This window comes from Cibotium barometz, chromosome 7 (assembly GCF_041138505.1).
Source record: "Cibotium barometz isolate CiBa-2024 chromosome 7, ASM4113850v1, whole genome shotgun sequence".
NCBI classification, from domain to species: domain Eukaryota; kingdom Viridiplantae; phylum Streptophyta; class Polypodiopsida; order Cyatheales; family Cibotiaceae; genus Cibotium; species Cibotium barometz.
In genome coordinates, this window is record NC_141052.1 from 45,497,715 (window position 1) to 45,511,689 (window position 13,975).

Genomic DNA, 13,975 nt, shown 5'->3' on the forward strand with positions numbered 1-13,975 from the left:
GTGTCACCTTTCTTGTTATCAATCTGATTTGAGCATTGTCGCTTACTTGGAGGAGGAAGTTCATGCATGCTATTGGCACTCCTCTTAATGCTATTGGCACTCCTCTTAATGCGTACTTGAACCTTATTGTTGAGTGTCCATCGCTCTTCTTGTCGTTTCTTTATAATATAATTTTCCTCCATGAAGACGAAGGATCCAATCACAAGCTCATCGCCCTCTATCTGCTCACAAACCAAAGCAAAGGTGGGCTCGTCTTTATCGTTCTTTAGCCTCACAAGGCCTAAATCATCCTCATTATCATCATTGATCACTTGAATCTTATAAAAAGATCCCATCTAGCCTGCGACACAAAGTATGTTTTTAAGCTATGATTGTGGCATGCAACATCAACCTCACATAAAAAATAGATTGTGGCATGCAATATCAACAAAGTATATCAGCAATACATTTTCAAAAAATAGAAAACATGAGCAGGGTTCTGATCTAAAGGTTGATGGCCTTGGAGCACATCTGTTAGAGAAGAATGAGTGTAAGATGCTGAGCGTGGAGGAACCGTTAGACGAACTGCTCCCAGTGCAGGACTTTATCTCCATCATCTAGAAATGCAGGAAGAAGGCAAGTCTGACACATGCCAAGGATGTGCATAGACAACTTAGCATGGTTGGATTGGAAGGTCACAAAGTGCTTGGAAATTACCTTGTTCAAGCTTATGTCGAATGTGGAAGCATGTCCAGTGCAGAGCAAGTGTCTAATCGGTTAGCCCTTCGGAATGACCATTCTTGGACTTCCCTCATAGTGGGCTACGCTGAGTATGGGGACTTGAATCTTGCGTTTTGCATGCTCAAGAGAATGCAAGATGATTCTGTGCATCCAAATACACACACATTCGTGTCCCTATTGAAAGCTTGTTCTAGCATGACATGCCTGGAAAGGGGCAAAAAATTACATGCTGAGATTGGCAAAGAGAACAGGTCCTCCAACTGCATCTGTTTCAAAATTACTTGCGCACTGCTGCAAGCAGCCTTGGCTGGTTGTGCATTACAGTAAGGCAAAGGGCAGAGGCTGCATCGCGCATAGAGTGGACCATCCTCCCACCGTTTGCATGTATCACCACCCCACCATTCTGTATCATCATCCCACTTGCTAAAGCACAACGAGTTCTTGAGGAGCTTCCTACAACCAATGTTGTCTTTTAGAGCACACTTATTGGAGGACGTGCCCAGCGGGCACAGGGCCAGAATGCATTGAACTCTTTTAAACAGATGCAATGCAAGGGGCAAGGATGCAGTGATGTATGTCTGGATCTTGAAAGCGTGTGGCAGCATAGGAGATTCTGACAAGAGGCTACAAACTCATAATGAAATTGCGAGAGAGGGGTTGCTAGAGAAAGATATTGTGCTTGGCAATGCTTTGGTTGATATGTATGCCAAGTGTGGTGCTCTCGCAAAAGCACAACAAGTGCTTCCAATTTGAGATGTTTTCTCTTGGTCTTCACTAATAGCAGGATACACAACAGAGTCAGGGTGAGAATGCTTTGAAGTGTTTTGAGCAGATGCAATGCAAGGGCATGCCAGCAAATGTAATGACATACACTTGCATCTTGAAGGCCTGCACTTGTATAGGAGTAGCTATCAAAGGGGAACAATTTCATGATGAGATTGCTAGGCAAGGTTTGTTGGGTAAAGATGTGCTGCTTGGCAATGCTTTTTTGATTGGTGCCAAATGTGGTGGAGCTGTAGGCTAACCTACACCCACCGCTGCCCCTTGATGCGCAAGGAGCTAGATGATCATGGAAATGTGCCTGGGTCTTGAAAGTGTATGGCAGCATAGGAGCATCTGACAAGAGGCAACAGATTCCTAATGAAATCGCCAACCCTTTTGGTTTAAGGAGCTCTTCATGGAGCACATGGCGGGTTTGCCTTGTGAATTATAATCTTTTGCCATGGTTAGCAATAAAGAAAGGTCATTTGTTGCTCTCATTAATAGTTCTAGGAAAGTACAAGGTGAAGAACATGGATGTATATTTGGCACCACTTATTGATGAGTTACGCACCTTGTGGAACGGAATTGAAGTGAAGGACATGTCAAAGCAGCAGAGTGGCCAAAGACTTGCAACTGTGCAAGGTATTCTCATGTGGACAATGCATGATTGGCCTGGCTATGGAGAATGCTCAGGTTTGTCTATATCGGGTTACAATGCATGTCCTGTATGTGGTCCTTGACTTGATTCAAGATACTCAAAAGCATTACGAAAGAATGTCTACCAAGGAGGTTGCAGTCTGGAACAGTCCATTCAAGATGGATGTTCTTTTTGGAGAGGTTTATGAAGACATTAAAGGGATTTGTTCGCCAAATAGCTCGCCCAGAGGGTAGTATGTCAGAAGGGTGGCTGATACAAGAGTCCCTTGTTTACATCACTGAATATTTAAGTTCTTCAAATCCAGAGATACCTCGACTATGGTCTTAAGAGTCTAACAGGCGAGTCATTGGTGAGGAACCTCAAGGCCAAGGCATTAAGAGAAAGATGGATAACAATTTGAGGGAAAAAATCAACAAATTTTGCATCTTGAACTCTCATGTAATGGAGAAGTGTATTGAGACATATGAAGCTCTCAAGCGACAGCGAGTACAAGATCATTTAAGTTTCAGAAGGAATCACACTACAAGAAATCTCCCTTGAGATGGGACAAGGCGCCACGTGTAACTTCAGGAGAGAATCACGTTTTTCTTTTATACTCACACTGGTACTTTACGGCCCACCTACAGTGGTTCGATTTTGTACACGATGCGGAAACCTATTTTTTCATTTCTCAGCGCCCCACCGACCTTCGCTTTCTTCTTTTGGAATGAAAATCTTTTGTGTGTTTATTAGTCCTCTCGTCAACATTCGGGAACACGTTTGTATATGTACAAACACAAACATATACATACGGACGTATATGTATATATGTACGTACGTACATGTATACATACATACATACATACATACATACATATATATATATATATATACATGACACACATATATATACATATAAATATTTATATGTGTCTATGTGCATACGTGTGGTGTTTGTGTTTAGAGAGAAGGCCATCGAGACTATACTTGTTGTTGGCTTGCTGAACATCACCCGTTTCCTGTTGATTGCCGTCGGCTTCTTCTTCTATTGCAACTAAACCCTTTCCGTCATTGCCTTTGCTTTTGCTCCGTCTCAAGGCTTGTGTGTGTGTGTGTGTGTGTGTGTGAGAGAGAGAGAGAGAGAGAGAGAGAGAGAGAGAGAGAGAGAGAGAAAGAGAGAGATTTTTCCTACTCATTTTTCGAGATGTATTCGCAACAACAAGCACTCTACTCTCGTCATGGAGGTAAGATGTCGGAGGGAGTGGATTCTACATAAGGTGAAATTTGACACAAAAAGGGCCATATAAGAAGGTATTAAAAAAAGAATGCTCTGGCCTAGGATTCAAGATCCATGTAACATGGATCTTTTTGAATCTTCTGTCCACCAACTCTAACAAAGCAAAGTTTCTTAAATAAAATATTGAGAGGTTTATATTAAAATATTGAAAAGTGGCAGATGTATCTTGCCACTCCTGACAACAAGGTGATTCACCGTAATCACAAAAAAAAAATGGTTTCATGCTTTTCATTTCCCCTCTTTCTATATTTCCTCTTTTTCCCTCCTGCCTCCCTTTTTCCTACTTGTAATTCAACTCTAGCATAGCTTTTATTTTTATCCTTTTTTTGTTAGGAAAACATTTAAAGGTACATTGCTTAGCCTACTAATCTTTAAGTCTTTATGATTCTATTTTTTTGATTACACTTGATGTTCGCATTCTTCCCGGTCTTTTGAAAGACAAGAATGAGATGACAACGGCAGTGAGAAATGAAAAAATAGGTTTCCCCACCGACCTTCCCTTCCTTCTTTTTTTTGGAATGAAAATCTTTTGTGTGTTGAATACCAAACTCATCTCGATTACCCACGATCTATCCAAGTCCTGTAAAGCACAATAACTATGAATCAAACACATTGAAGTGGAGACCAAGTAGAGTGTAACTTATACCCTTTGACCTCACAGGTTACAACTTATACCAGAGTACGGTGATGACACAAGAGTGAAGTGTACATTGTACACTCGTGTACGTATGGATACTATGAGTTGAAAGAATTTGTGCACTGTGAGCTTGAAAGCTACAACTAGGGCAAGCGGTAAGCCTAATCGATAATGATCGTGCGAATGAGGTCTTCCACAACACCAATTTATAGTTAATCTAATAAATGTTTTTTTAATAATGTTTATATAATTTATACACGTTTAAGGTTATAACGTTTTGTTTACTAAACATTTAAATATTTTTTTAAATTTTTGATATTCTAATTTGTAAAGGGCTATTTTTATTATATTAAAAAAACCTCCCATTCTATCCAGTAAAGATAAAAGACCCTTGACGTCTAACTTTTAACACGTATTTTCATTTAACTTCCTTTAAGGTGGAAAAAGTAACAAACCTTAACTTCCTTTAAGGTGGAAAAAGTAACAAACCTTAACTTCCTTTAAGGTGGAAAAAGTAACAAACCTTTAGTATTCAATTTTTGACGGTTTTTCATACCTTCAATCTTAAAATGAGGAATTAAAATTTCAAACTTGAAGGTGCAAATTACACTATATATATATATATTTATATTTATATAGGTATGTATACATGAGACACATACATATACATATAAATATTTATATGCGTGTCTCTGTATGCGCACGTGCGGTGTGTGTGTTTGGAGAGAAGGCCATCGAGAGACTGTACTTGCTGGCTTGTTGGACATCGTTCATTTCCTGTTGGCTGCCCCCCATCGGCTTCTTCTTCTACTAAACCCTTTTCGTCATTGCCTTGTCCTCTGGTTTACCTCAAGGCTTGTGTGTGTGTGTGTGTGTGTGTGTGTGTGTGTGTGTGTGTGTGTGTGTGTGTGTGAGAGAGAGAGAGAGAGAGAGAGAGAGAGAGAGAGCTTTCCTACTCATTTTTTGAGATGGATTCACAACAACAAGCAGTCTACTCCCGTCATGGAGGTAAGATGCCAGAGGGAGTGGATCCTACATTAAGTGAAATTAGGACACAAAAAGGGCCATATAAGAAGGTATTTAAAAAAGAATGGTCTGGCTAATGAGAGACCTAGGGTTCAAGATCCATGTAATATGGATTTTTGGAACCAACTCTGATAAGGCAAAGTTTCTCAAATAAAATATTGAGAGGTTTATATTGAAATATTGAAAAGTGGAAGATGTACCTTGCCACTCCTGACAACAAGGTGATTTCACAATAATCCCCAAAAAAAACACCTTCCTACTTTTCGTTTCCCCTCTTTCCATATTTCCTCTTTTTCCTTCCCCCCTCCGTTTTTCCTACTCCTAATTCAACTCTAGCATAGCTTTTACTTTTATTCTTTTTTTGTATGGAAAACATTTACAGGTACGTTGCGTAGCCTACTAGCCTTTCAGTCTTTATGATTCTATTTTTTATTACACCTTGTTTGATGATTATGTCATTTTTTTATTAGTGTTTTAGGTTCTAGCTTACTCATAATGCTTGTTATGTTGTAAGTTTAAACGTTGTATTTTGAAGTTTTGGTGCTCAAAAGTTTTAGTAAAATCAGAACTTTTTCGGAGTAGGTGTAATAATTACTCTGTAAGTTCTTTATTAAGTTTAGACTTTAGATTTGGAGATTAATCTCTTTCATGGTATTTGTAGATTTTTTGAGTGGCTAATAATCACTCTTTAGGCGTTTAATTAAATTTAGACTTTCGATTTGGAAGTTTATCTTCTATGATGTTTGTAAGATTTTTTTAGAGTAGCTTGGTAATAAGCACTCTTTTTATAAATGATATACAAGTTCTACTTTTTTGGTAATCTTCCATGATGTTCGTCTTTGTTGGTTATTACTACAGGTTTAAGGATTTGCTTTATCTATCATCAACATCTTTTTTAAAGAGCTATAAGGTAATATATTTTACATTCTACTTATTCTTTGATTCTTAGTCTTATTTTTATTTCTGGCACTGGAATTCAGTTGTAGCAATTATCCATAGGTAATGTCAGCTTTTTTATGCTTTACATATACGAACAAACTGTATGGTGCATGATTTTTTCTGAGCTGAAAATCCCCCAACCCAATCTTCCTTCTCTTAGACCTAACCTTTCCCTGTTTACTAAATTCACCTTGATCCATGGGAGCTTTCCCTTTCTCTGATCTCTTCTTGGCTCTATCTTCCCTATCTACTACTTTAGATTATGACCTTTACAACCTTGTCCTTTTATTGGCCACCACATCAACCTCATTTGTCTCCTCTAGAATAGCTTCTAAAATAATCACATGATTTCCCAAGGGACCCTGGGCTTGACCCTGTACTAGCAATTGATTCTCATTTTCCCTATTTCTGTGGTGCACAGGTTTACCCTTCCCATCTCTGAATCACTGGGTATATCGGGGGGGTCACTCGTATAAATATGTAAGTATCACGTGGGTTCAACAGAAGGACATTTTAAATATTTAAAACTTACAGAAATATATTTACAGAGGGGATTTATTTATTGTATTTTAAAAAAAATTACAGATTTGAATAGGAAAGGATACATTATATTCACTAAAAAATTCACAGATAAGGGACTTTTTAAATAGGCCTTGAACGCACGTGATATAGAGGATTTACATATAGTGACCCCCCCGAGGGTATATCCCACCTGGATCCCTTATGGGATGAAGGATCTCTCAAAAACTGCAGCTCCACTCTCCCCTTAAGTCTCAAAAAAACCAGACAAACTTTTCACAAAAACTAAAGAGATTCTAATTTCATCTCATTCTACAATTTAAGTCGAGATCAATAATGTTTTATTTGTCATTACAGTAGCAAATCTGTCACAAACTGAATATCCCTCTAATAACCCAGAGAAACCTAACCTTTGTGCTTAGGACACTTTAATCCAAGATTCAGACCTTTCAGTAAGCTTTGATATCTTCTTCTACTTGGCTCTGCGAGACTCAAACATGCAACACTCAAGGTTTAAAAAAACTATGTTTATAGATGATCCCCTTCAAACGATTCGTATAAACCAGAGATCCATTCTATGATTAGCACTCATTGTTCAATCTCTAAATCCCAATTAAATCCAAATTTGATGAAATTCGACCTGAATAATCAAGCAGTCACTCCTCATGAGATTAATATGCACATAAGCCCAACATTCAGAATACACAGTCAATCGCCACCCGCTCTAGCTTTGACCTCTCAGATACAAATGTACTTTAGACACCCGAATAACACTCTGTTATATAATTTATGCGATTATTTGGATGTAGGGAGATATCTTTATATATATACACATGTTAGATTAATATCTCCATTGTTGAGTACTTCCACTAATATTTCTACGTCTAAAGATTAATCTACTACCCTTTTAGTACTTTGTCCACAATCCTTTGTCCTTTGTCCTTTGTCTTGACCTTGAAAATTTTTCCTTAGGGATGTTGGGTGTATTAATACCCATTCAAACTTATTATATGTGTTGTTAATCCATCTTTTCTCATCATCTCTTATGTTTTGGACCTCAATACTATGTACATAACTTTTAACCTTTCATCTTTCACATTCAAAAGAAAAACAGTTTGATCTTGTTTCCCATCAAAAAAATATATATATATAATGGACATTACAATAAAAATAATACTAAGAATCAAAGAACAAGTAGAATGTAAAATGTAATACCTTATAGCTCTTTAAAGAAGATGTTGATAGATAAAGCAAATCCTCACTACTACATGACCATAAAATACCAACATTTTTTCCAACATGAAAAAATTGCATTGTAAAACCAACGAGCGTCTATACTCGTGTCAAAAAACAATTGCTATAAAAACGTCTGTAACATCGTCCAAAAAAACACTTTTATAAGCGTCGATAAAAACATCTAAAATTTAGTTTATATACACGCCGGTATCGTCCGTCGAAAATAGCATGGCTATCTACATCACAAAAAGAAATAGTTTCCATGCTTATTCCGATGTATATAACCACGTCTATATCCATGGAAATACCGACGGCGGCAGACGCAAGTGTTTTCCAATGCTAATATGATGGATGCATGTGCATACCGACGTTTACTTCGACTAGAGTACTGGGTGGATGCATGTATTTTTTTTAGCATTATGGTGCCTACAAGTATAATTCTATACCTGAATACACATGGATACACCATTATGCTAAATATTTGAAGATTTTGTTGCCTCACGTCATTTTCTTGAGTCCCCGAAATGGATTCATCCAAGTGTACGCCTCGCGTACGCATCCATGCCCATAATTGTAGACAATGGGCTTTGTATCCGTAGTCCTACTCCTCCTTTGTTGGGTCACAACCAACAACCTCTCTCTATGAAAAGTAATACAATTAGTTAAAGAAAAAAATATAGTATAAAACAAATTGAAAGAGGAGAATAAATGGTATTTACGAAACGATAAATGAAGGAGGACTTTCCTCCTAAGCCAAAGTGTGAATCTCCTTGCTTCCGTAGTCCGGAAGCACTCACCGCCGCTTGTTGTTGAAAAGCACGTGGGTGTTTTCTCAACGAAGCTATGTGTGTGCCTCCACTCCTTGGCCGTACAAACGTTGGGCTTCTCCAAATTATTCTTTACTGCTCTCTTGATATTTGCTTTTCTATTAGAGAGCAAAAGATTGATTTGTCTCTTCATCCACTCGTCCAAGAAGAAAAGACCCATATGTGGATCAGGGAACTCCGACTTAAGCACATCAATGACGTATTTCTTTAAGAGTTCATCCTATGCTTTTCAAGTTTTGAAGGAGTTCATGAACTCCAGGTTTGCAAGTATATGTATGCGGTTCATAACTTTCTTTCCTCGTGCATCCATTACCAGCAGGGCATGACCATTGACATCCATGTTGTGTGGTAGGGTGTGTGGATTGAATGGTGGAATGGGTCTCCTGGGGGCTGGCTCATAATGTGTAGATGAAGAGTCCCCTTGCTGGGGAGACACATCGGGAGACCTAGTGCTGCTTCTGCCAAAGCAAAAGCAGCCCCCCCTTAGCACATCTACTACCCCCCGAGACTCCCTACTATGTCGTCATCCTGGTGAGGACAAACGTGAGGGAGAGGAGGTGGGTTTAGTGAAGGAAGGTGGTGCGGGCTCATCACAACCACATCGTCATGAACCTGCATCACTCAGCCATGTGCTTGTTTGAGTAAACTGAGATCAAGATTGCTTCCCATATCATTCATTTATAATACATAGCAGATTTGCCACATCAGGGTCTTGTGAGAGGGGTCGATCGACGTTTCCTATACATACATGCATGAGGCAACAGAACACAATTTCTCCAAGAAAACCCATGCTTAAAGCTTAGACAAAAATTACAACATGTGATATTAGAACATTATTGAGACCTCCTACAATACTTCTTAGACAAACAGGGTGGACAGTGCCCCTTTCGGATGAAAACTTCTGAGGACTTTCCACACTCTCCCCAATAATAAAGCTAAAGGAAACCCCTCTTTTACAAGACAAGGATAGTGAGAAGATTGAGGGCTCCCCCTCTACTATAACCACCTACTCGTGGATAACCACGCCTAACTTGACATAAGCAGCATTCTAGATGGCCTATAACAATGTCCCATATCTCTATGCATAATTCCATGCATACCCTATGCATAGCTTACACATACCCTATGCATAGCTGTCACATACCCTATGCATAGCCTATGCATACCCTAATTCATACCCTATGCATAGCCTAATTCATACCCTATGCATAGCTTATGAATACCCTATGCAAAGGATATGCATAGCGGCCGCATACCCTATGCATAACCTTTGCATACCCTATGCATAGTCTATGAATAGCCGTCATATACCCTATGCATACCCTATGCATAGCCTATGTATACCCTATGCATAGGCTATGCACAGGCTATACACAAGCACCATGCATAGGTTATGCATAAGCACTATGCATAGGGGCCATAGCCTATTGACCTAGCCCTAATCTCCGACACCCAAGGGTGAAAAAACACAAAGAGAAGAACCATAAACAAAGAATGGAAAAAGAGGGCTTACCTCTTTTAGCCATATCCGGTATGAAGTGCTACGTGGCCTAAACCATTGGTGGTTTTTTACTTGAATAGACCTACAAAAAATTATCATAATAAATCAAAAACTTAGTTCATAGTGCTATGCATAAGCACTATGCATAGGCTATGTATAAGCACTATGCATAGAGTATGCACTATGCATAGGCTATGCATAGATTATGCATAACACTATGCATAGGTTGTGCATAGTGCATAAGCCTATTGACCTAACCCTAATCTGCGACACCCAAGGGTACAAAAACACAAAGAGAATAAGCATAAATGAAGAATGAAAAAAGAGGGTTTGCCTCTTCTAGCCGAATGTATGAGCCGCCCCGTGGCCAGAACCCTTGGTGGTTGTTCTCTTGAATAGACCTACAAAAAATTATCATAATAAATCAAACAATTAGTTCATTTTAACATATTATGCAATAGGCCTTATGCATAATGGTATTGCATAAGGCATAAATGAAGAATGAAAAAAGAGGGCTTGCCTCTTCTAGCCGAATGTATGAGCCGCCCCGTGGCCAGAACCCTTGGTGGTTGTTCTCTTGAATAGACCTACAAAAAATTATCATAAATAAATCAAACAATTAGTTCATTTTAACATATTATGCAATAGGCCTTATGCATAATGGTATTGCATAAGGCTTATGCAATAGCAATATGCATAAACCTCTTGCATAATCCCTAGTGCATAAGCCTTATGCATAAGGCTATGCATAAGGGCTTATGCAATAGCCTATGCACAAACTTATTGCATAAGCCTATAAATAAGGCTTATGCATAAACCTATTGCATAAGGGCTTATGCAATAGCCTATGCACAAACTTATTGCATAAGCCTATGCAAGAAGGCTTATGCATAAACCTATTGCATAAGGGCTTATGCAATAGCCTATGCACAAACTTATTGCATAAGCCTATAAATAAGGCTTATGCATAATATCTATTGCATAAGGCTATGCAAGAACCGATGCATATTGGATAAGGGCTTATCCAATAACCTATTGCATAAGGCCTATACATATCCTATTGTATAAGGCTTATGCATAAATCTATTGCATAAAACTTATTCATAAATCTATTGCATAGGCCTTATACAATAGCCTATTGCATAAGCCTTATTGCAATAGGCTATGCATAGCCTATTGCATAAGATCTTCTGCATAGTCTATTGCATAAGGGTTATGCATAGCCTACTGCAAGAGGGCCCACACATAGCCTATTGCATAAGGCTTATGCAATAAAACTATTTCATATGACTTTTGCAAGAGGGATTATTCATAGCCTATTCCATAAGGCTTATAAAATAGCCTATTGCATGAGAGCTTATGCATAGCCTCTTGCATGAGGGCTTATGCATAGCCTATTGCATGAGGGCTTATGCATAGCCTATTGACCTAACCCTAATCCCCGACACCCAAGGGTATAAAAACACTAAGAGAGGAGAAGCATAACAAAAAATAAAATAAGAGGGTTTACTGTATGAGAGGATTGGCCTAAACCCTTGTTCACTTGAATAAACCTACAAAAAAGAAACATAATAAATAAAAAATGTAGTTCTCATTAACACAAGAGAACATTTTGCCTTCATGCTACCATCTTGGAGAACTGGAGAACAAAACTAAGTCAATAATCCTCATGTACTATTCCACACGTGCTCATAGCTACACAAATATATTATCCAAGTGTATGTATATATATTTTGTGTTAGTGTGTGTATTAAAAACTAATCAGTTATGTATTCATATAACATGGTAGTTTATAAATTTAAACTTACATACACCAAGTTATTTACATGGACATGGCTAAGGATCAAGGCAACAATAAATACTTACATGCACATTCATTTACATGGCTAAGAAGAAAGGCAATGACAAAGATAGGTAAATAGAGAAAGAGCTAGAACACTTTGATTGTCTTCGTCACCTCATATAAATCAAGGTAGTTACATCTATGTCACCAAGAGAGTTTAAATGTCAACACAAAAAGTAGCCTAAACGCCCCCAAAAACTGGTCTCTATAGCAAGTTAATAGCGAGGAGGCACAAAGTGATCCAATCTATATCATCAAAAGAGTTTGCATGTTACTTGAAAAGCAACCTAAAATCCCCCAAAAAAGTGGTCCATATAGCAAGTCAACACTGAGGAGGCATAAAGCGCTCCAATGTATTACTCATTCTATTCAAAATCCCTTTCATCCTGATCAAGTTTAGAACATGTCACTTTATGACATAAAATAGAGACTTGCTCTTTCAATGCATCGACTTATTCTTTACAATCTCGAATGCACATCATGCTGAATCTCTCTACACCATGAATATATTTTACATCATGTGGAATTTGAGCATTGCTAGCAATTTAATTAGCCTTAGAAGAAGTTTCCATATCCTCTCTTAACATTTTTTCATTAGGAACTCTCAATCCATGGACGTCCATTTCCCTAGTTGTAGCATCATCACCTGGTAGCCCAGACTACATCTAACATGAATGCACATGTTTTTCTCTATTATTAGCCGTACCCCTCGAAGGCCACATTTCCCTTGCAAGTAGTTTAATGGCACAAAATTAGCTCGCTCTTATGGAGTAGAATAAATAGCATCCAAATCATGGGCATCCTTATTTGAACGAATACTTTGGTCAATATCTAAATAGGTTGCCACTGAAATCAAAGGGCAATAAATATATCTTGATCTTTTTCTTTTGATGATAACTTCTAAATATTTATTAAATTTCATTCTACCATTATCAAATTTACGTCATCTACGTAATTTTCAAGAAGTCGTTATCTTTAAAAAAAGAATCAAGAATATATTTTTTCATAAATTACAAAGAAGAGAGAGAGAGAGAGAGAGAGAGAGAGAGAGAGAGAGAGAGAGAGAGAGAGAGAGAGAGAGAGAGAGAGATTTTATAGTTGAGGGGGTTCCCTTCAGGAAGATACAAGTGTTGGTGGTCTCTATTTTCCTTCTTTAACAATATTTAGAAGGTTTTGAAAGGATAGAAGACAATCTTTTTTAAAAATAAAAATGGTTTCTTACTGTGTGTGTATGTGTGTGCACGTGCATGCATGTGTGTATGTATCTTATGTGTATTGTAAGATCATTCATATTTTCAATACTTGAAATGATTATATTTCATATCCCTAGCTTTAGCTTTAGTTCCTTGTTTCTTAGTCTAGTTTTTGGTTTTCTATTAGGACATGATGGAACGATGATTGTATCAACTAGCCTATCCCACTTAGAAGAAGACTTTTTATTACATGTCCATATTTATATATTGGATAAAATATAACTAGCACACATACACACACACACACACAAAAATATATATTGCCTTAAGCATATATAAACCCTAATATATATATGTTTATATTTATATATTACATTATGGTTTATATCTATTAGGCTATAAATATTTTTGGCCACACACACACACACACACGCACACATATATGGCTGAAAATATATTAAGCTATATGTATTTTACTTTACACACACACAAACACACATTAGTTTGTGTGTATGTGTGTGTGTGTATCTTTACGCTATATAAATTTCAAGCCACACACACACACACACATTAGGCTATATGTATTTCATCCCATTTTTCTATTTATATATATTATAAAATATATAGTTTATAAATATGTATATTTGTACTAAAATACATATATCCTAATAGATGTTTAGCCTAATATTCGCGTGTGTGAATTATACATATTTTAGGCCACACACACACAAATATATATATATATATATATACATTTTCAACCATATGTGAGTGTACGTGTGTGTGGCCTAAAATATATATTGCCTAAAGATACACACACACACCCCTATAAATATAT

At 37.5% G+C, this 13,975-nt stretch overlaps 1 protein-coding gene across 1 annotated transcript; it reads left to right on the forward strand.

The window, feature by feature from the left end:
• Nucleotides 1-657: 657 nt before the first annotated feature.
• Nucleotides 658-1,744, forward strand: LOC147637076 (pentatricopeptide repeat-containing protein At2g33680-like). Its single transcript, XM_086801001.1, has 3 exons — nucleotides 658-1,043; nucleotides 1,263-1,395; nucleotides 1,505-1,744. Exons 1-3 carry the CDS (start codon nucleotides 658-660, stop codon nucleotides 1,742-1,744), a joined length of 759 nt encoding a protein of 252 aa, XP_086657127.1.
• The last annotated feature ends 12,231 nt before the right edge of the window (nucleotides 1,745-13,975 follow it).

Excerpts from the sequence above, each read along its gene's own strand:
- LOC147637076 (XM_086801001.1), top strand. The coding sequence starts at position 658 with ATGGTTGGATTGGAAGGTCACAAAGTGCTTGGAAATTACCTTGTTCAA. Across the intron at positions 1,044-1,262 it reads TTGGCTGGTTGTGCATTACA|ATGCAATGCAAGGGGCAAGG; the intron begins GTAAGGCAAAGG and ends TCTTTTAAACAG. Across the intron at positions 1,396-1,504 it reads GGTTGCTAGAGAAAGATATT|GATACACAACAGAGTCAGGG; the intron begins GTGCTTGGCAAT and ends CACTAATAGCAG.